Genomic DNA, 24,050 nt, shown 5'->3' on the forward strand with positions numbered 1-24,050 from the left:
AGTTAGCACAAGACAGAACAAAATAAGATAATTCTTTATTCATCCCAGCAGTTAAGTTGCATCTCACATATGTAGTAGTTTAATGGCTTCTGGGCTTAATCTTAATAGTGTATTCTGCATCATCGTTACTTTTTCTTTAATTTCTTTTTTAATTTGAATGTATTTTGATACAAACTCCGGGAATGTGCGACTTTAGTGCAACAGTTTTGGTATTTTCATAACAAACAAATCTCAGACTACCACTACTAAAACAAACGTTGCAGGTCATAAATTCAGGTAAAACTAGAACAGAGAATATAGTCCCAAAAAAATCAATTTGTTTTGAAGTTCTCAATCGCATGAATTTGTTTGTTATACAATAATTTTACACTTTTAATCTTCACGTATAAATATATTTAAAATATGATTTTCAATTCAAAGTTTACCCAATTGACTGTGTATATAAGTTTTATATTTCTTACTATACTTATAAGTCGTTTTATTGACCTCCAGTCAGCTGTAGTCCTCCTGTGTTTTGATCGGCTGCCGAGTGAGTGGCGCATGCGCTCTCTTGTGAGTCACTCCTCCGGCTTACCGTAGAAAGCGAACGTCTTGTGGATGAAATGTCATATGTGAAAGTGGTAAGTATCCTCTTTGTATGTCATGTTTTATCACCTTACTCTAAATTAAAAACCATAAGCAGTAGCCGTAGTCCGTGAAGCTAACACTCACTGTGTTAGTTTTAATAATTTGACACCAATTAATCAAAGGATGATGAATTAGTCACAGCTAACCTTAGCATGTTGCTAGCAGTTGCGGTTAGCAGGTCAGGCGTTTGCTGCTTTAAATTATTTATTTAAGAAAAGTGTCTTAATACGTGTTTTAATATTCTATATAGGTTTATCGTGTCTCTAGATTTCTTTCTGATAGAGTAAGCCAGTATGCCAGTGTCATTAGTAGCTTTTATAGATAACGTAACCGTCACATTCATTGTGTTTTTTTTGCCGCCAGGTGTCGCTGTGTGCCGCAGCCTCAGGTGTGTCAGGCCTGCTGTGTGGCTCTGTGCTGGCTGCCGGAGAGGGGAAGAAGAAGAACTCTACACCTGTACTGAGCCTCGATGAGGTGGGTTAAGATAACTTTCGTAAACCTTAACATTATCTTAATTTTGGCTACATTAATGACGGGATTTTGCGGTTCTTTACTGTAGAAAATGTGTAAAATACACATGTAAGAATGCAGAAATGAAACATAGACACAATTGCCTGACTGTGAAATGTAAATGTCTGTAAAGTCTTGTCTCTAAATGCAGACATATTTGGGTGTTTATAGAAAATATAGCTGATCCATGATTGCATTTTCCTCTACTGTACTAGAATAAGCTCTTTGAAAGGCGAATTTGAAACAAGACATTATAAGATTTTGACCCTTTAGCTGGCTTTAGCCGTCAGTTTAGTTTAACTGTCAGGAAAAACACAGGGTATAAATGGAGTGAGTTTCTTTTAAAATTATTGAATTAAAGTACAAAAACCTTAACTTTGAACTTGATAACTATAATTGTAAAGCAATGTGTATCTTATCTTTTAACTAGTAGTGTATATCTATTACAAGATGGAATGTGTGATATTATCAGCAAGATATTAGTATATATAGATAGTTTATTGTCATTGCTTAAGAACTCATTCGACAGTTCACTACAACATAAAAACAACAAAAGATGCACTAAATGAAATATAAAAACAATTAAAGACAGTTAAATGTAGGCAAAATAGCATGACCAGTTATGTCTATAACTTGTCCTGGCCTATAGAGCAAGAATTCCCAAACTGTTTGGCCTACGACCTCCAAAATATGTTGAAGAAGACCGGGGACCCCCACTGTCTCAAAGATTGGTTGTGGAATAGTCGAACACAGCTATGCAAATTCAAGATTCGCCATGTGCAGGACTTTTTAAACATTGCTTTGACTTCTACAAAATTCTAAATAAATTACCATGTTTTTATTTTTAATTCAACCATTTTATGCATATATTTTTAAAGAAATGTGCAAAGTACACAATTTAAAACCATTTTAAAATACTCTTTGTTTCTTGGAAGGCATCTTGTGACCCCCACTCAGTGTCCTGCGACCCCCCAGGGGGTCCTGACCCCCACTTTGGGAACATATGCTATAGAGGACAGGTGGAGACGGTGGCCTGGGGAGTGTTGTGATGTTGTGAGTTTTGCATGGGGAAAAACTGTCTCACCTTCTGGAGGATTGAGCCCAAATTGACCTGAATATTTTGCCCAATGGCAGGGGTTTAAACAGATTTTGAGCTAGGTGGGAGATAAGGCTCAGGGCTTGGCATTGGGTGCGGGAGGTATAGACTGTCATAATTTCAGACAGAAGTGCACCGATGGTTTTCTCGGCCGATTCTGTCACCCTTTGGAGTGCTCACTACTCTACCTCTGTGCAGCTAGTAAACCACGCTCTCTATGGCACAATGTTAGAAATAAACTAGGAGCTTCAGTGGCAGCTTTTCTTTTTCAGTTTCCTTGGGTAGAAAGAGATGCTGTTGTGCTTTCCCAATCGTTGAACTGGTGTTTATATATCCTAGCACAGGTCCTTCATCACTGCCAGGCCAAGAAATCTGACACTGAGCTCCACCACCTCATCACTGATGTGGAGAGGAGGGTGGTTTTTTTCTGCGAAAGTCCACAATGACTTCCCTTGTCTTTTTGATATTCAGAGCCCGGTTGTGGCTGTGGCTTCATGGAAATAAGTCAGGGGCTGCATGGCAGCAAGGGGTAATACAAGATTTCCTCACAGCTGGAAGATTCCTGGCTCAAATACCAGTCAGGGCCTCTCTATGTGGAGTTTGCATGATCTCCTTGTGCATGTGTGGGTTCTCTCCAGGTACTCTAGCTTCAACAGACCAAAAGTATGCTTTTTGGCCTAATTGGTGACTCTAAATTGCCCGTAGATGTGAGTTTGCCTTGTTGTCTGTGTAGAAAATAGATATATGGAGAAAGAAGTCACAAAATGCATTATGAAGGCATTGCAAGCAGTAAAATAAAAATAATAGTAACAAAAATAATAATTAAAAGTTAAGACATTCAAGAGACATACATAAAGGCAAAAATAATTTAGATATACATGTGTCGCCTAGATTTTTAAACATTTTTATATGTTACTGCAGCTGCCATCATTATACACGACCCCTGAATCAGAAGCTCAGTATATGGAGCCTGAGGCGGGACAGCTGGAGCAGAGCGTCTCATCGCTGAGGAAATGGGCAGAGCCGTACACCAGCCAGTGTCAGGTACCTTCATATCTCCTTGTTTAGCCTTACACATATTTGTTCTCCATCATTTGGATTTCAGGGATTTAAGATTTTAAGGTTTCTTATGTCGTTTTATTGTCTTTTTTCCAGGATATAAAGAATGTGTTTACATGTAGAAATGAATCAAATTCACACTTTAAGTTTGGTTTTACTCTGTTTCTGATACAAAGATGTGACGGCTGCCATGGGACAGTGATGTAAAATCATAGCAGGGTTCATTATTGCTGTAGTTTTGCTTTAGTGATCCTGCAGGATTTACTGGTTCATCTTATTTTTGTTCCAGGAGATGGTTGCTTCCCTAGAGGAAGCATTTAAAAAATGTTTGATGGAAACATAAAATCAAATATAAATGGGACTTACAGCATTTTTCATCTACTCGTATTTGAGAGTCTAACCATCAAAGACCAGTCATACAGTTTTATTTTGTGATTGAATACAACTTTTGGTAGCGTACAACAAATTAACTCAATCTTTTTCTTCAGCAAACAGGTCAGGCTGCTGTGGAGAAAGTTGAAGTAAGTTAAGTTTTAAAAAAACAAGTAAAAAAACAGACAGTTCACAGCTGTTATTAATTACTGGTTAGCAAGGCAACTAAAATCATCTCTTTTATTTGAAGATTAAGGCTATCTGATTTTGTTCGTGTCTCCCTCTCTGTTTGACGGTTTTCTTTGAACCTCAGCAAGTGTACAGGACCGTGGAGCCCACAGTTACCACCTCCATAACAACCATCACAGGTAAGAAAACGCAGACCAGAAAGAACATGACCTGATAATACTTCTCAGTATCCATCCATCCATCCATTTTCTATACCGCTTATCCCGTTTGGGGTCGCCGAAGAAAGAATAAAGAATCCTTGAAATTATTTTAAAAGATTCCTGAAAGTATCAGGGAAAAAACCCAGATGAAATCCACAAAACTATATCTGAAAATTCCCAAAATCCTCCTTTGAAAAGTCCTGAAATGCCACTAGAGGAAATTGCTGAAAGTTTCTTGGAAAAGTCTGAAGTCTCTCATTCCTTGTAAAATTTTCTTAAGAATAGAAGGAAAAATTCCAGATAAGAGTAGCAAAAGTTCAAGGGATATGACCAAAGAATACCCCCCCTATCTAAAATTAAGAAAACTCCTTAATTTTGGGGGGGGGAAGTACCTTAAGTTTCCTTAAAAATCAAGGAGAAAAACATACTATGAGTTTGAGTAAATTCACAATAAAAATTATTTAATAATTCAGGGTAAAGATATACAAATCAAATCATATCCTTTGCTGTCAAAAGCTTAAATAATGGACCAAATGCACTTAAAAGACCCTTAGACAAACGTGCGACCCACTGAAAACATCTTTGCGACCCACTTTTGGGTCCTGACCCAACAGAAACCAAGGCTTGAGAGAACTGTACCTTTCTCCATCTCTCCATCATCCTATTAACTATGTGCATCTTGCACAATTGGATCAAAGATTACCCACACAGTGTTACGCTTTGGTACAGAGAGATTTTTAACAACCTTCCCCACAAATGACTTCAGACTGTCTTTAAAGGAAATATAAGCTGTTTATTAAGATCTAGCCACCCTTTCTAAGTTACAAAAACAAAAACAAAAAAAACTAAAGAAAGCTGCTCTTAATGGGTGGTAAGCATTTTAGTGACTGGAAAAAGACCTCCTCAGTACTTCTAATGGAACAAACAACATGAAATGGTTGCTGAAGACTCGTTACCCTAAACTTTAGTCTACATATGGAGGGCTGGAAGCTAATTTGTGATTTTGCTAAATACCTAAAATGAGTCTATTTCTAAACCATTAAATAAAAACTTGAAACTAGAATGTGCATAACATTACCTTTTACATGTACATTTCATTTACTCCCTCTTTTGTCAACTTGATCCAGATGTGTACCAGTTCCTCAGCGATCCTCCTCCTGATCTTTACCCCAGTGTCGCTGTCGTGGGCTTCTCCGGCTTCCTGGGGCTTTATTTGGCCAAAGGTAACCTCAGCATGTTTGAACTCGAACTCAAACACAAACACACTGACCTGCATTCCTTCACAGAGTCGTTTCAGGGAAAAGACCTCAGACGAGCGGCTGATAAGGAGTAAACGAGAGACGATACATCGGTCTCTCACATCACCAGAAAAACAAAGAAGTATGAGGGAAAGAGCTACTTCATAACGACAGTAATCCAAGTCGGAATACACAACTTTGAAGAGTCTTTTAATGTGATTTGTCTTTTGTTTTAACTATATATTTCTTCACTTGCAGTAGCCATTAAACAACATTTAACCTCTCAAAGACGATTGATATTTTTCTTACAAGTTTTGCTTATTAATCATGAAAAACAACCTCCATTTATGTGCAGAGCTTGCCTGCAGATCCCTACATTTTAATTGTATGTAGTGTAATAGTTATGGTATAGTAATTTTTCATCCGTTAGTGCACTACAAACAGGAACTACTGATAACTCGCTTATTTTTTCAATCATTTCCATACATGACGCTTTTAAGTAGAGATGCACTGATTATTAAAACCAGGGCTAAAGCCGCTACGGAGGTCTTAAATGACAATTTAGTCTTGCCAGTCCTTTTTTTGGGACACAAAAGTAAGTTAAGAATTAAGAATGTATTTATTGTTGCACTTTGAATGCTTGTCATGGTCATAAACAGCTTAAAACACGGCCTTTTTGCTCTATGCAGATATCACCACTTGTCTCCCACAGCTGAAAAGAACCCATACACACTGACATCACTGTCTTTGTCCAACTGACTCATCCACAATATTTCTATACTAGAAATAAAGGCTCAACCCACTTTATGTACAGGGGTTTTCATTTTTAAACAGGCAGCATTAGCTGAAAGTGTATTTTTATTAGGAGTGGAAAAAGGACTGGACTATTTCACTCAAGTAAAAGTAAAGGTACTTGGAATAAAATTTACTGAAGTAGAAGTAAAAGTAGCAATCTATAAATCTACTCAAGTAAAAGTAAGAAGTAAGTCATTTAAAATTTACTGAAAGTACTGAGTACTGTGTAGCTACTTTTGATACCTGAGGAAGTTATACAGTAAAATGTTTTCTTAGTGTGAAATAACTACAAGAGAATATGACTCTATAACCAGGTGGATTTTTATAAGGTGGGACCTAAAGTCAAAAGCAACAGCTGTCTTAAGATGAAATGTGGATTCATTCTCTTGCTACTGACCCTCATGTGCTCTGATAGTCAAGCTTTTGGCCTTTTTTTGTTGGCAGAAGCTAGAACCACCTCGTTTTGGCTATTACTGTTTTTTTTTTGTTTTGTTTTTACTCAGTACTTGATATTTTTTTTAAATGTAGTGAAGTAGTAACCTGACATTCCAGATGGATTAGTTTCACACATCCATCTTGTAAACCTGTGGTTGGATGAACGTTCTGTCTGTCACATATTTACAGGCCAATCAGAGCAACAAAACATGTGCAAGCTGCTATCGAGCTTCACCCCTATGGAGGAGTAAGCTCCATAGAGAACTGCATAACGCGAACTATGGTGTCTGTAGACACAACTCGCTGCTGGTCCTTGTTCTTCTTTTAACGAAGAAATGACGTCAAGTTCTGATAAAACTGGCACTTCAGCAGCATCCACACTAATCTCTTCCGCCATAACGGCACCGGCCTCTTGTTGCTGCTTGCTTACATCACGTCTCCACCCCGCCCCAAAGTACTGCCTCTCGACGCTGATTGGTCCTGTCACTTTCAAACCGGGCCCAAACGGTTCAGACAGAAGCTTTGCCAGATGAATTCGCCAGTGAAGAAAACAGAAACTGGCTTATCCATCTGCTTTGCAAGGTTAAATCTTTGCTAAAATGTAGGATGTCTCTCCTAAGCTCCATGGTCACCATGACTCTGGGCCTTACCATGCACATAGAGTCTCTGTCCGTCTTTCTTTTTTAGATGACATACTAACAGGGTGGAAAGTGACTACTTACATTAACTTTAATTCCTGTAATTGAGTTGCTTTTTTGTGTACTTGTACTTTTTTGAGTGGTTTTTAAAATCACTTCGTTTACTTTAACTTAGTATGGTTTGAGTGAGGTTTGATAATTACATTTTAAAAAGCATCAAGTCCTGAGTAAAAATAGAAACACTTAAAGCCACAACAAGGAGGTCCAAGTTACTACCAACACCATGAAAATGACCAGTCTATTGGCTTTCACAACATGATGGTCAGTACATGCACATAGCAGGAGAATTATTACATATTTCTTCCCAAAACAGCTCTTCCATTGTACTTTAGGTCAAGCCTTATAATAAATAACCTGGTTGGAGGTCCATATTCTTTTGTTGTTATTGCACGTTAATGACGGGTCATATTTCACTGTGAAAGCCCCTTGGGTATCAAAAGTAGCTACTCAGTACTTTGAGCAAATTTTAAATGACTTACTTTTTACTTTTACTTGAGTAGATTTACAGACCAGTGCTTTCACTTCTACGCAAGTAAATTTTAACCAGAGTAACTGTACTTTTACTTAATTACAATATTATGGTACTTTTTCCATCTCGGCATATTAAATAAATGTTTTTTCTTACAGCAGCCTGTCACATCTAACCTCTGTTGATTTAAACACCTTCTTCTCTCTTTCAGGCTCTAAAGTGAAGCGGTTTGTGTTTCCAGTTGGACTCATGGCTCTGAGTGCCTCCATGTTTTACCCTCAGCAGGCAGCGTCCTTCTTTAAGGTGAGTTTTTATGTCATTTACTGTCTAATTCAACAGAAACAGACTGTAATCTGAAAATGTGTGTGGTTTAAAAACCTTCACTGACCTCACCAATGATCCTATGAAAAAAATGATCATATAAGTATTTAAACGTTGTTTTATTTTTTACTGTGAGGCTTTGAACGTCGCAGATAATAATAACAGGAACAGGTGAGCCTGAAAGTTTATTCTTTGAGAGTTTTTTCAACAGGAAGTGGAAAATCACACCCAGACTGTATAAACTGTGTCTGCTGCTCTGACAGACATCACGCAGATTAAAACTTTCCACACGGTCCCATGTTTGAATGAACGTCATATTGGTGTTGATAAGTTTCCTATCAGGAAAGGGTCGAGCTTTTCCTGCAGGAAGTCCTGGCTGTGAGTTGTGGTTCAATTTCTTCTGATGTCTGGATTGTTTTATACTCTGTGTTTCCACCCAGAGAGCAAACAGAGAAACAAAGGATACCAATAACTGTCATCATACATGCACAAAACTCCTAGAAATATCACTTAATTTTCTGGATGAGCTTCATGTGTGCATGCAAAGAGACACATTTTTCAACCTGACTGTATGCAGGCTTTTCTTGACAGCTCCCATGGAAATTTTTGGGTAGATTTTCCTGAATATTTCCTGCATCATTGCATTGCATCAGTGCCCAGATATGAAAACAAACAAACTCTATAGATGAATCAGTCATTGAGATTCTTATTTGCAATGCAAAACCTTTCTATAAGCCGCCGACAGACGTGGTATTGGTGCATTTGCTTTGCTGATGTTTCTTCTGTTTGCACCAGGTGAGTCGGGACTTGGCACATACCTGGGCTCAGCAGGGCCGGGCCAGCCTGGAAACTCTCTGGAAAGATCCACCGTTTGGCAAGAAGAAGGTGAAACATCTACCTGTAGAATATTATTTTGGTCCTGTATTTGTAGACAATTGTACAGTCATTTTAATCTCATGTACATGCATGGAGAGTTGTGGACTCTATTCATCATTATCGTTTCTGCCGCTTTGTTGACTGTACATCCACACCCCACCTCTACAAGTCATGTTTAAACTGCATCTTGTGTCCACGTTGCATTAACGTTTGAGGACATGCACAGCTTGCTGTAATCTCTGTGTGCATTATTGTTTGTAGTGTTGTTATCATGGCTGTTAACGCTTCTGTGTCTCCTCTTTTTTTTTTTTTTTTGAAGAAAGAGCGAACAGAGAGCAACGACACGAGCAGCTGAGACAGCGAGAAGACACACATCATTCCAGACGTTCACCGTCCAGTAACACACTCACACCTGTAGATAAAGAGGAATATTTACAATATACATAAACAAAAAGTCATACAACAGGATTATGTTGCACCAGCTCTGGGTAAGTTCAAACGTAGTCAGGTTTTAAATTTGGACAGAGTTTACACTCTACTAAGATTCAAGGTGTTGCACCAGCTGGGAGAGTTTCAACATTTGCAGAGACAATAACTTAAATCTTACACTTCACTCCTAGTAGGCGTAGCGTCCTCTGTAAAACATGTTTGTTATGGTGAGGAAGGATAACTTAGAAGATGCAGAGGAACTGAGGGTTTCATTATATCCCTCAGAAAATGGAGGAAGATTTCATTTGTACCACCACTTTAGTTTACCATGAGCAGAGATGATTTCATCCTTCAAGCAATCAATTATGGTTAAATGACCTCATGTTTTAGTTGATAATTTCACTGCTCCATGTCACTGTTGTTTTTCAGACTGGCTGTAGATTAAGGGTGTTTAAGTCAGCATTTTATTGTTCCAAAATAGCCTGCTGCCACCATGACCCCACCCTGGAAAAGTGGATAAGATTACAGGGGGATATAGGGAAGGGCTTTCTGGGCCCCAGCCAAACTGGGGGCACATGTAGGTCAGCATAATCATGACCCATTGTAAAGTTAATCTGTGATAACCATATTTTATTTTAAACCTGAATTTATATCTACCCTGATCAAAAAAACAAAACATGAATTTCATTTATTTACATTGTAGTACAATATAACCTTTTTCAAAATGTAAACCCCTTTTATTTAAACAGAGTTACTTTTTTATTAGTGATGTTAACAGTGTGGATTGACGTACTGAACTATTAGGAAAGTAATGTCAGACTTCATAGCTATTCCATGATGTGCACAAATGAATAATTGTGAAAAGAGACATAAAGGGCCAAAAAGTGGGAAGAATGAGTTTAAATAGTAAAAAGATAATGTAACAAATGGCCGAAAAGTGGCAAAAAAATTGACAAGAATGGGCGAAAAGCAGCATAAATTGATTAAATGTAGCAAAAACTATAAAAAAGTGACAAAAAGTGGCAAAAAGCAGCTAAAATTTGCAAATAGATGCTTCATAAATGGGCAAAAAATGGCCAAAAAACAGACAGAAACTCATGCAAACACGAATATAAAGTGATTGAATAGTGGCAGAAATGGGCAAAAAATGGCGAAAAAGCAGCCTAAGTAGGCAAAAAGTTGCAAATAGATGCTGCAGAAATGGGCAAAAAATGGCCAAAAAACAGGAAAAAACATACGCTAATTTGGGCAAAAAGTGGCAGAAATTGGTAAAAAAAAAAGGGCAAAAATTGCAACAAAAAAAAGAAATGGGCAAAACTTTTGTAAATATGGCCAAAAATTGGTTTGAATAGTGGCAGAAACAGGTGAAAAAAGGGCAAAAATGGGATAAAAGTTGCAAAAGATGACCAAGTACCAGTTCTGTGGGCTGGCCTGTGTGCATGTATACTGTTTCCTCAACTGGCTCAAGCAAACCCTTTTTTTACAAGCGAGGTATTTAGTATTTTTATCTGTTTGAATGTTCATGAAACACCACCATGAAATGCATCTGCTATGGGGAGGAAAATCTAGGGAAGTTAGGAAACTTGTGGTTCTTTTCCTCTTCTTTGGCAGTTTCTGCAGAACTCCTGAAGCTCTGTAGCTGGTACAGCACTGCCACATCAAAGAAATACTGTAGTTACAGTTAGAAATGACACCCACCTGCTGCAATGCTTGTCACAAAATAACAGTTTTGGTGACGTCAAAGCTTTGAGAGCTGCTGGTGGCCACCTCCTGTTTTTTTTTATATGCAGGAAAAAAAAGATTGATTGATCGCCTCTGTGACAGTATGTTTGAGTTAATTTTGACGCTACGCTCTACTATTAAAGATTAACCTTTACATCTCTGTGCTGCAACCAAACACTGACACAACTTACACGCATTTAACTAGCCTCAACACAGGGTTAGATTTGCCGAATTTCACCAGATCTTACACAAAGCTGGTGCAACAGGACTTAAAGTTCTAGAAGCCACATATCCCTGAAACTTGACAATATAAGTGTGATGAATGTTTCTGAAATCCTCCTTTCTCCTCTTTAGTCATTCATCTGCACCTGTTGTCTACTTTCCAGTAAGACTGCTCCTTTAAACGGTCCTCAGCTCTGCTCCTCCTCTCTAATCACTCCTGCTTTCACCTTCATCGACCTCAGCTCTCCTCATTCTGTTTTGCTCATGATTTTTTTTGGCACAGAGTCAAGTTTTGACTTTGTTAGCTGCAAAACATCCCGATTCGCATCGTACCTGCCAACTGCCAATTACTGTTGATTTGTTTTTAAGGTTGCATAACATGCTTCATAGGACTGACACAGAGAACCATGGAGCGTTAAAAACATCAATAAGTGAGTTAGAGCTGAAACAAGAACATGATTTGTAGGTTAAAAATGCTCTTATGGTATAACTCTTCATTTCAGATGGTTTAAATGCTCAGAACTGTGTTGCTTGATTTTTGACACACTGGGATTCACATTTTCTATTATTTTCTGACATTTTTTAGACCAACAGTGAATTATTCAAGACTTCTACAGTTTTTATTTGCAGCCTTAATTGTGATGTGACCAAGGACAACCTGCACTAATTTAAGGGATCTTGGTGTTTAATTTATATTTTAGATTTTTAGAATATTTTTGTCAGCAGTAGTTATAGATTTAACCTTCCTTGAAGCCTTTTCTCCACAAAATGAAGTGCCGTTTTCACAGAACAGCACAAATGGGTTGTTCTGATAAGGCATTATCAAGGATTTGCGATGGGTTTTGGGCATTCAGATACCAAATAACTGCACTTTATGCATTTATCATTTCTGTGGCTTGGTATCCCTGAATATAGTGCAGGTGAAGCTGCTGGTGATTAGAATGAATGGGGGGAACCTAACCCTAACCCTTACCTATTTAATTGTTTATCGCCAAAATATCTATGCATACATTTTCCAGTATTACGACAGCATATAAAGGGCCACTCTAAAAAAGAGGATCTGTTAACTTTTGAGACAAAACTCAAAATCTTTAAGTCTACAAAATCAGAAAATTACAAGAAAAACCATTGACATTTTCTATTTTAAAAGCCATTTATTTATTCGAACCAAAGCTTGGACTTTTTGTGATCATAAAGCCATAAATAGCTGGTAGCTGGAAGAAAATCAGACTCATAGAGACAGGCCAAAACTTTAGAAGGACATTCATGTAAACATTCCCTTTCAGTCTGTTTTGCTTTTATAATGTAAATTAAGTTGAATTTTTCTGAAGGTCTGGAGAAATTGAGAAATGATTAGAGGAAAAACAACTTTCTTGAAGTATATGGACACATGTCAGTCTAGGACTTCAAGATTTTTTGCCATAATATTTCTTCTTCCAGGAACCAGTTTGCACCCCACTGAAAACTGCCTCACAACCCACTTTTGGGTCCCCACCCACCAGTTAAAAACCACTGCTGTGGAGGACTTCCTGCAGTTGAGAGCCAAATAAAATAATACTTCTCACTGGGACTGAATGATAAGAGAAAACTAGCAGTTTTAGCCCAGAATAATCACATCGCTGTCATCATCTGGACTTAGAAAAGACAGTTCTGTAAACTGGTGTTATCCAGTATTTTCAGTTTGGTTTGTTATGAATTTTGATTTATAACTTTAAAAAATAGATTTTGGGGTTAATAATGTCAAAATTTACGACTTCTAAAACATGGAAATTATTTTTTTTCTTGTAAATATACTACTGTATAACCTCAAAAATTCATTTTTTTGTCTCAAAAGTGTTCTCTTTTTTTCCTCCAAAATTAACAGATCCTCTATTTTCTATCTTTTAGGATGGCCCTGGCACAGTCCTCATTATGTGTCTAATCATGATTTTAAAAAATAAATGCAAATCTAATTTTGACAACCTCAGAGCAGACAGGGCTACTCGTAAAATAGGAAAATGTAAAAAAAACAATAAAAACAAAGGTATGACTTCACTGTATGTCCATATAGGGCTTCTGTACATACATGCCATATATATTTTTTTCTTGCACATATTCAGGACCCACTAAAAAAAAGCTTCGCTACCTACTTTTGGGTCCCGACCCACCAGTTTAGAACCACAGTTTTAGAGTACATGTTACATCTGCACGTCCAGTCCAGTCCAGTCCAAATCAGATATCAAACTGTTTTCACTGTGGCATGTCCAACAAAGCATCAAAGATTCCCACTGAATATCTGAATGCCTAAAACAGACATAACTCCCTAATGGTGCATGGCCTAACCAGGGTTAAAGATAGCTGCTGCACCTCTGTCTGTATCTCTTTCTGAAGGATATTATCTCAGTCAAGGTGGTGTTTGGTAAACCTGTATTTATTTCCCTGGATGTTGTGTTCACACAGCAGTGTGATGTTAATAATTACACTATGCTACACTGAAGGTCCATTTTTTATGTGTGCTTCATGTTTATTTTCTTATTAATGAGCTGAATGTGTTTACTGTATGAGTCTAAAAATGCACTATTGAGTTTGACCTTAATGTTCTGTTATTAAACCCAACATCTATATGATTAGATGCCTTCCTGCATCATTTATTAAACTAAATAATCGTTATTTTTGATTGTGCTGTTTTTAGTCAGTGGTATCTTAAAAATACAGAAAGAGCAGGTGTGGACCGTACTCTACTTGGTTATATTAATTTTAGTGGGTAAGAGCAACTTTGGCTCTAAAGACAGCCACATTCATTTTAATCTAACTGCCAGAGGACAGAATTGACCCTTTGTTGGAGCTGATTGGTCCCTGACCAACGAACCAGAGACCTTTCTCACAGAAACCAGTGTCATTAGGGATGCATGATATTACTGGCTTGGTATTGGCAGATAGCAGCTAAAAAGTGCATGATTACACCGGCAGATGTGTTTTTTGTTTTTTTTTTTTTTTTGCTTTTGCCGTATACCTAAGAACACGGGACGGTGGCTGGCATTGGAAGAAAGGGACAGAGAGTGGAAAGTGACATGCAGGAAATTTGAATATATATTGTTAATTGAGTCCGTTTTATAGATCATGCGTATTTTCTGGTTTTTATCCTGAGAAACTCATTTTTATGCCTGCAACATGGTTTTATGGTTTTTGGTCACCCAAATTATATTTCTGATTTTAAAAAATGGACAAACACGTATATACTAATAACATTTGTAATTGCAACAATTTCTGAGAGAAATGGTGTATTTTCTTGAAAAATTCCAGGGGTGCTAATACTTTTGTCCATGACTGTAAGTCCAATAACTAAGTATTTGTACTAAATTACTTGCCACCTCTGCAAAGCAGGGAAACCACATTGCAAGGCAATGCACAATGCACACATCAGGAGCATTGTAAGTCACTGGCAGGCACTCTAACTCAGTGGATAACTTCATTCGTGGTGCAAATGTGTCTAACAACAAAAACAGCATTAGTCCATTAGGAATATGACTAAAAGGTTGACTGTAGTCAATGGATGTGTAAAAAGTACAAGAGAATAGTACTCAAGTAAAGGTTCAGTTACTCTGGTAAAAACTGATTTAAATAAAGGTACTCAAAAAAGCACAAGTACCCTGGAAAAACTACTCAATTACAGTAATCTGAGTAAGTGTAATTAGTTTTAGACCTCTATGTTTTCCGTGTCGTTCTTGTAAACTTTTCATATCTTTTGAACTCTTAACGATTTTTCTTCAAATTTTTAACTGTCATAAGGCCTCATGGTCAGCATGCATGCATACATGATGTCTATGAATTTCACTACCACAGAGAGCAACAATAGGATACCTCACTGAGACATGTCACCTCCAGGCAGTAATTCTACTTTTATTTACATCTGTTCATTATTATGCTGAACTATTTGCTCTTGTTTTGTTTGTAACATAGACCTTTGATTCTAACATTTCTGACCCTTTCTTCCACTGTTTTATGGCCATCCTGGGATTTGATATCAAAACTCAAACAGTACAGTAGGTCAGAGTTACATCACTTCTGTTTGTTTGCTCAAACGTTACGTCAGCAGTCAGGAGAAATCAGAACCAGATGGAGGAAAAGAAAGAGGAAGTAAAAGAGGAATTTTAAGCATGAGACAGAACTCTTCTCATGACTTCTCATGTTTAAGTTCACCACAGAGGTTTTCTATACCACAACAGGAGGTCAGTGAACTCTGAACACACCGTCAGTCTGAACCCTTTCCTGTCACCTTAACTTAAACAACAAACAGCTGACAACAGAGAGACACAAAAGAACTAAAGGAGCATTTCAACAATTTTTAATCAATGCTGATTTCCCAGGATACTTGAGTCCATCTTTGGGTTTACTAAAATATCAATGCAGAAAGGTACAGTGACAAGTAAACTAAAACACAGCAGGTAAATAAGCAACTTCTATATGACTTTCAAGTCAAGAAGACGAATGAAATAATGAAAATATGAAAATAAGAATATAAACTAATATAAACCATAATAAACATTTTAAAAAATCTTCTTTTGACATGTTACATTATTTCATTTATTAAGGTAGGTTTATTTATTTTCAATGAATTGAATTGATCTATAACAATCTACTGTAAAATTGTTATAGTAGCCAATAGATAGATAGATTCCAAAAAGTTAGGGCACTGTGAAAAATGTAAATAAAAATAGGATGCCATGATTTTCAAATCTCATAAACCCATCTTTAGGGGTACTAGTGAAAAACAGCCAGAGAAACATTTTGTAACTGTATAGATTAACTGACAATGGATCAGGAACATGACTGAGTGTAAAAGGAGCATTTTAGAGAGGCAGAGTCTCTCAGAAGCAAAGATGGACAGAGGTTCACCAATCGGTGAAAAAACTGTCTAATTATTGTGGAGCAATTTTAGAAAAATGATCCTCAACATAAAATTGTGAAGACTTTGAATTTCCCACCATCTACAGTCCATAATATCATCAAAAGATTCAGAGAATCTGGAGAAATCTCTGTGAGCTAGGGACAAGGCTGAATGTCAATATTGGATGTCTGGGATCTTTGGGGATCTTTGGGCCCTCAGGGACCACTGTATTGAAAACGGGCATGATTCTGTAATGGAAATCCCTGCATGGGCTCAGGAACACTTCCAGAAATCATTGTCTGTTGACACAGTTGGCTGTGCCATCCATTCTTCTTTGGGGTAACATGGAAAACTGTTCTATGGTCAGATGAATCAAAATTTTAAATTCTTTTTGGAAACCACGGATGCTGTGTCCTGCAGGGTAAGAGGAGAGTGTGTTATCCTGGCACTGTTCTAAAGCCTGCGTCTCTGTATGGGGTTGCATTAGTGCCTAAGGAGTGGGCCTGCTTTCACAGAGATACAAAGTAAGGACTCCACTGTTCCCCTGAATGTTTCATTTGTGACAATGCTGTATTTATTCAGTTATGCAGTTATTTACATGCTTCATTGTCTCTTTCAGCTCACTTTGGTTAAGCCACTGCAGCAGATACTGTTATTAAGATTGGGGTAACTTTGAGACAACATAAGAGTTAATGAATTGCATGTAATGTTCACAGATAAAGTTGAGATTAAGACTTTATTTTTGCTACATTAAGATGTTTATCTTTCAATATTAAGACTTTATTTTTGAAATGCTGGAACATCACTCGCAAGATTTTACATTTTACAACTCCCTTCATTGTTTAAGTCTCATACTATTTGCAGTTATGAGAAAGAAAACATCCATTTCAGAGAAATAACTAATAATCTGTGCACCTTAACATGTTATTATTTCTGCACACAGCACAGATTTGACCTTTGTCACCCTCCTCATGGCGAGTTTTTTCCTCTCTGACCTGGAGAAATGTTTTTCATAACAGCAGCCTGCTGTGAATGTTTAACCAGACAAAGACTTCATAATTCAACATCTAAACAAATCTTTTATTGAGACCACAGGTCAGAGCTGTAAACGTCTGGAACAATTCTAAATAACGCCTTTTATCTCAGAGCACAAACAGTCCTTGCAGTTAACATCTGATCTCTGCAGAGACATTGGGCTAATTCAAAGTGAAACATAAGAAGATATTAATATTCTCAACTGATCAACTTTATGATGCTGTTTTTTTTTCTACTGGGGTCATCTTGTGCTGCGATAAGTGCTTTAAAACATGCTTCAGTTACACATTACATAAAGTTGCACTGAGGTCAAGACTTTGGACAAGACTGGTTCAATATAAGTCGAGTTTGTTGTGTTTACTGTCTGGAGCTGCTTCATACAGAAGATAAAAACAACTTCCTTTAAATTTTCACCCTTAAAACTTAAGAGCAAACATGATGAACCATGTCTTCAAACTTCTGCATGATTTTAAAGATTTAAAGCATCACTAAAGTCCTAAAATGCATCAATAAAAGTAAAGAGTCCTGCTGCACACACTGGACATGTTTTAATTGAAGATTGTAAGTCAAACATCTTTAAAAGTTGCACATTTTCACAAGAGTTTTTAAATTTTTTATCCACCAGCATTTTTAAATAATAACATCCTCTTTGATTTGTTAATAGTGAGAGTGTTAATTTTTTTGATAAACTTGTTCATTTTCCTCCTAAAACTCTATAAATATACATTGTTTGGCCACAGAAAAGTACTTTGCTCAAGTTTTTCCACATTTAGTTTCCTCTTTTCATCTATCGATTGATTTGTACTTCATAAACATCCCATACATGAGCACACATGCTGATTGTTTAAGCCAGACTGGAGTTAGCTGTGCCTAGAAACAGCTGAGCTGCATTAGTGGAACCAGTTGAGGCTTAAATTAAAGTAGTTCAAGTCAGGCCAATTCAGAAAAGCTCAGCCTTCCTTAGCTACTTTGATGGAATACCCCCTGTTCACTTCAGTTTAGCTCTGCTGTGCAACTCATACTTTGAGAAGAATCACAAATCAAACAGTGTTCGGAACCTGACATAAAGCTAAGATAAAAAACATTATTTTACACAGTTAACCTTCAGTAAATCAGACCACAAAGATGTGATTAATTGTTTTATTGCAAACATAAGTGACATAATCTCTTTTGCACATCTTTAACACAGAAAAACAAAGATTAATAAAAATGAAATCAGCAGAAAAATAAGTGTTTTTAAGCAACCAATTAGCATTAGATGAAAGCAATGTGAGGTTTTTAACTACAATTATTGTCTTTTTGATTAATAAAGAATTGCCCTTTTTTCTAAAGCTGAACTAAACTGAGAAGAGTCAAACACAAAGGTTCAACTCTCTGCTCTGGCTCTCACGCCTCCTCCTCCTGTTTCGCCAGGCCCTAGTCATTCCTCGGCCGGAGCGGCCATCTTGACGAGGCTGTCCTTGTCAAACCTGAAGAGCCTCCAGCCCTCCTCCTGGGACAGATCCTCAGCGCCACGTCGCTTGTAGAACTGAACGGACGGCTCATTGTTCTCAGCGACCACAAACATCATGCCGGTGCAGCGCGTCTTCATCGCCAGCTGGAAGAGAAGCAAGAATTAAAATCTGGGAGAGACAGATTTAAAAAGTGGTGACAGTGATTTTCTCTCCCTTCTTAGCAGCAGGGAAGTAGAGTAAGGGGGAAATTGAGTCGATTATATCCACTTCAGAGTAGCAGAGACAATTGCAGCAAACCCATTCACACAGCTGTACAGCTCTTCCACTGCACCTTTTTGTGTTCTTTGTATTTTTTAAATTTTCAACTTAGTTTATTTTAGCACCCTAACAGTAGGAGCCCTGCTAATAATTTTCTGGGGGGCCAGGTGGGAAGCTGTGGTAGGCGTGATGTGGCCCTTGGCCGGTTGATGATCACTGTCATCAACTAAGAGGGCAGAGTTTTATCTGCAGCCAGCAGAAAAGTAATTTATAAAAAGGCAAAAGACAATTCAGTTGTTAAAATGCAGCATTTCAGTCACTGCATTCATGGGTGGGGAATGTACCAGCTGACAAGTCTCTTGTATGATAATACGGTTTTATAAGGGTTAAAGAGAATGGTTTACCAAGGCTGCCAGCTTGAGCGCTGTCCATGTCTGGGAAACGCTGCCACTCCATCTACTAGTGCATCTCAAAAAATTAGAATATCATGAAAACATTCAATATTTTTTGTCACTCCTTTCTGAAAGTGAATCACATATATTATATAGACTCATTACACATACAGTGAAATATTTCAAGCCTTTATTTCTTGAAATGTTGATGATTATGGCTTACAGATAAGAAAACCCAAAATTTAGTGTCTCAAAAAATTAAAATATTACATAAGATCAATAAGAAAAGGATATTTTCAACAGAAATGTCTGAAAAGTATGTTCATTTTTATGCCTTCAATACTCAGTTGGGCCTGCTTTTGCATGAATTACTGCATCAATGCGGCGTGGCATGGAGGCAATCAGCTTGTGGCACTGCTCAGGTGTAATGGAAGCCCAGGTTGCTTTGATAGCGGCCTTCAGGTCATCTGCATTGTTGGGTCTGATGTCTCTCATCTTCCTCTTGACAATATCCCATAGATTTTCTATGGGGTTAAGGTCAGGTGAGTTTGCTGGAGATGCTGGTTTCATTTTCCAGCAGGACTTGGCACCTGCCCACATCGCTAAAGGTACCAAAAGCTGGTTCAATGACCATGGTGGTACTGTGCTTGATTGGCCAGCAAACTCTGAGCCCCATAGAGACTCTATGGGGTATTGTCAAAATATCCTTTTTTAATTGATCTTATGTAATATTCTAATTTTTTGAGATGCTGAATTTTGGGTTTTCTAATCTGTAAGCCATAATCATTAACATTTCAAGAAATAAAGGCTTGAAATACTTCACTCTGTGTGTAATCAGTCTATATATTGTTTTTCCTTTCAGAAACAAGTGACAAAAAAATTGAATGTTTTCATGATATTCTGATTTTTTGAGATGCACTAGTAAATGTTTGTATCTACTTTCAGTTGCTTGTTAGTTTTACAATGAATAAGTGATCACTGTCTGCTCACAAAGCTGCATCTGTCTTATCTATGCCTTTTTCCTCTCCAACACTATCTCTGACGGCTGTAGTGATCAAAAGGGGAAGGAGGACAGACTCCCCATATTTTATACCACTTCCTGATTTGTGAATGGTCCAGGCAGCATGGCCCAAAATTATCCTATGTTATGGTTCCTTCTGTTCACGCATTTATAACTGACTGGACTCTACTGTAAACTTTTATATCAGTAAAAATACTCACATTGCTGAGGTGCCGCAGGAGCCCCGAACCGATGCCGAGCCCTAGAAAAAAAGCAGGAGTACAACAAAAACCGTTTTAGTCAAGAAGAGGCCATCTAAAGCTGCTAAAAGTGGGTTGGAGTTTTTATTTACCTCTGTACTGCTCCATCACGTAGAATTCCTCCAGGTAAAGCTGCTTGCCAACCCAGGGGTCATACGTGAAGTAGTACATGGCGAATCCTACCACCTTAAGGCCTGCAGAGACACAAGATAACAAAAAGATAATTAAAGTCTATAGCTCACTAGCCAAATAAAACCAACAGTTAGGTATGTTAAATTGTCTGATTTTTCAAGGACCTTGTACGATCTAAAGTCATGTTTCTTTTCCAGCTCGGTTTCCATATGTATCATTTTTTTCAAGCAGTTGGCTGAACCATCTCATATTTTATCAGAGGTTTTACTCAGAGAATGCAGAAAGTATCAGACAAAGTCTAAATGATGTCACTCATATTGAAAACTCCATCTCGAACTAACTTTAAATCAACCTAGTAACAGACAAAAAGAGGATCCTCCTGACAGGCACAACACACTGACTTGCATTCATATCAGCTACACCCCGAATTATACAAAACTTTAATCCTTCTTAAGACAAAAATGTATGAGTTGTAAAAACATCCCCTCCTGTACAGTATGCCCCCATAAAGACATGAACTACTCAGATCAAAATAGTTAATTGCACCAGGCTGTTCTTCTGTTTATTTATGCTGTAAAAATTAACATTTAATATGGACGTGTGACTTCTGGTACTTCTGCAGGCAGCCTCTTGGAGTTGCAATTGTGTGGAGTTTGCTGCTTGGTTTTACTTCATATGTTTACACTTTATCTGTGTACAGTACTATGCGGAACTTTTAGGCATGTCTGGGACAAAAATTGAAACTGAATGAAAACGTAGATGTGAAAAGTAACCCTGCCTGAGGGCATCATTAGGCAAGGAGGATCGACACAACTCTGTGTTTTGGTTGCCTTTTCATGGGAAAATAATCTGTTGAAAAAATATTAAAGTCGACACCTTAAGGATGGAGTAAGGGATTGATGTGGTGAGTGAGCATGACTCAATGGACCATCTGTAAGGGCAGTAGGGTTGCTTTAAGCCCCTGGTCATGCTGGGGATGTCCCAATGGCCCATAAACCACTGGCAGTCTCCAGGCATATTACCAGGGGTGAAAAAGCTTGGACTAAAGAGATGTCGTCAAGCTTCACCTTGGCTGCTGAGTCACATATGTATGTCAACATATGTCAAACTTGACCACCCTCCCTCCAGCCCCAGGTTGTGCTCTGAATCTTTAGCATCCTACATGCCTAAACACAGGACTGTATATTTATTTGTTGATCTTATTCTAATAGAAACTGCAGTTAAGACTTCTTGTTGGCATTCTTGAAATAAATCAAGCCTTTGTTTTTCAAAAGCAACTGGATGTTACAGCTAAATATCCTGTTACTATATGAAGCAGGATGTATTCATTAGATATGAGTCAGAGCTGCTCACAAAGGAGCTTAACACCTAAAGTGAGGCAACTGTCTGACTCATTAACAGGAAAAACAAAGGCTATATGATCCTTTTGGTAAACACCTTCACCAACCATGAGCTCAAATAGATGTGCTGAGCTGGGAAATGAGATCAATGACAAAACTAAATGTGGTATTTAGTTTCATCTTTGAAAGCAAAAAAAAAAGAGAAAACCACAGAGTCTGCTAAAATACCAAAGCCATGATTCGGACATGAACAACATCAATCATCAAGCAACATACCTGAATATGTTCAACTTCACTGGCTCAGTCTGTGTCACAAGGTCTCAGTAAGGCTCAGTAACAAGCATGTTAACTCTGAGTAGGTGAGACTGTTCTTACCGTCACTGCTGTCCTCTCCTTGGATTTCAGAGATGATACAGTGGTAAAACGGGGTTTCACCAAAACCATCCTCAAGGAGGTCTACAAAGAGGTATAAAAAGTTAGCTCAATGAAAAGAATGCCTTTGCTTTGTGTTCATGGAGATTCAAAGGTAATCTAATCCCTTACCTTTTTCAGTCAGTGTCACCTGATGCTCCATCTCTTCGTATTTAGCAAGTTCCTGGAACAAGACAAAAGAAAAACATGTAATGTTTGAAGCCAAAATAACTCTTTTAAATATACAAATCAGCCATTTTAAAAGTAAGATACAGCATATTTTAAATACAATGGATTGGCTTAAATTAATTCATCTTTAATATACACTTTTGCTAATGATTTCTAGATGTTAGAATCACACTAAAACCAACTCAACCATGTTTTATGTTTGTATATGATCCTATAGACTCAAATTTAGGATATTAATACCAATGTCAGCATCCTGGGGGGGAGGGGTTTGAAGCTAGGTAAAAGCAAGAAACAGGAAAGTTGAACACATAACAAAAGTACTTAAAGAATACATAAAACCATCACTACATCCAAGATAACTACTATAACCAGTTATATTTGATCATATTTCATTATTTTGTCTATATTTTCTTATGTATTATGTTCTATAGTTTTCAAGGGTTTACCTTTTCACTTTGCTGTTTAAAAGTTAGTATTTCCCTGCTTTGTATGTTTCTTGATGAAAATATTTCAAGTTAAGACCCTAGTTTCAGTATAACATGGCATATAAATACCTTGTAGAAAGCTGGATTATTTTTATGTTTATATTTAACTTTTTTAAAAGTTTTATAGAAGTATTTGTAGCAAATACGTGTTGGCACCACAGTTGTGGGTCAGTAATACATATTATCAGGGTCAACCTTCATAAGAACATAAGCTGAACCTCATGACTGACCATATATGGAAACAGGAAATGAACAGTCTGCCATAAACAATAGGCCGCTGATAATCGGACATCCTCCGGACGTTTTACCAAGGCCATTTTTCAACATTTCACGGTGTAAGACATCATTTTAGGCGGAGTTTCACTTTAAATGTAGATGTAAGTAGAAAAAGGTTTATGTGAGAGCTCAAGTTCACGAAGAGTTCAAGTCTCACCGACAATTTAGCCGGCCGTTAGCTAAGCATCTTAACTCAAACCAGACGACCATTATGTTCGATTCACATCGTATAAAAGCCTACCTTCACCAGTCGTAATATATCAGGCACGTCTTTGGGTTCAGCTTTTCGTAATTTATACTCCATTTTCTTCTTTTGCTCTTTTTTCCTCTCGTTAGAAGTCCTCTGTACGTGAAGTGAAAGATTAATTGTTTCTTCATTCGCTTCAGAGTGGCTTTTCCCCCACAGTGAGCCTCGGATCCGGACGCGTTTGTCGAGTCGGGAACATGCAGTTGGGATCACCCTCGGCTGGGTCACTGCCGTTTAACTGAGCTCTCTTTGTTTACATCATTATATTTATACCCGGCTCGTGCTGGAACGCGATTGGCCAGTCTCAGATTTCTGACGAATCAGCGACACCCTCGGGCTGTGTTTTATCCAATTAGGGGAGAAGGTATGCTTACGTAAGGGCCTGTTTCCACTCAGTAAGTCGCTGGATCTTGTTTTGATGGTGAAGGTAGAAACTTAAAACTATT

At 37.7% G+C, this 24,050-nt stretch overlaps 2 protein-coding genes across 3 annotated transcripts; one reads left to right on the forward strand and one right to left on the reverse strand.

Moving 5' to 3' along the window:
* Positions 1-570: 570 nt before the first annotated feature.
* Positions 571-10,544, forward strand: apoob (apolipoprotein O, b). 2 transcript variants are annotated; one of them, XM_041813738.1, is made up of 9 exons: positions 571-620; positions 991-1,101; positions 3,155-3,277; positions 3,781-3,813; positions 3,978-4,032; positions 5,181-5,276; positions 7,900-7,991; positions 8,805-8,894; positions 9,205-10,544. In XM_041813738.1, exons 1-9 carry the CDS (start codon positions 603-605, stop codon positions 9,238-9,240), a joined length of 654 nt encoding a protein of 217 aa, XP_041669672.1. In that variant the 5' UTR covers positions 571-602; the 3' UTR covers positions 9,241-10,544. The 2 variants fall into 2 exon arrangements, with proteins under 2 accessions (XP_041669672.1, XP_041669671.1); XM_041813737.1 differs by having other exon boundaries at positions 9,209-10,544.
* A 7,742-nt stretch (positions 10,545-18,286) lies between these two features.
* On the reverse strand, positions 18,287-23,831 carry LOC121527179 (diamine acetyltransferase 1-like). The gene is made up of 6 exons (XM_041813982.1): positions 23,599-23,831; positions 22,540-22,591; positions 22,372-22,452; positions 20,617-20,718; positions 20,486-20,526; positions 18,287-18,757 (listed from the first exon to the last, which is right to left on the reverse strand). Exons 1-6 carry the CDS (start codon positions 23,659-23,661, stop codon positions 18,581-18,583), a joined length of 516 nt encoding a protein of 171 aa, XP_041669916.1. The 5' UTR covers positions 23,662-23,831; the 3' UTR covers positions 18,287-18,580.
* Between the last annotated feature and the right edge of the window lie 219 nt (positions 23,832-24,050).

Source organism: Cheilinus undulatus, linkage group 19, assembly GCF_018320785.1.
Source record: "Cheilinus undulatus linkage group 19, ASM1832078v1, whole genome shotgun sequence".
Taxonomy (NCBI): Eukaryota; Metazoa; Chordata; class Actinopteri; order Labriformes; family Labridae; genus Cheilinus; species Cheilinus undulatus.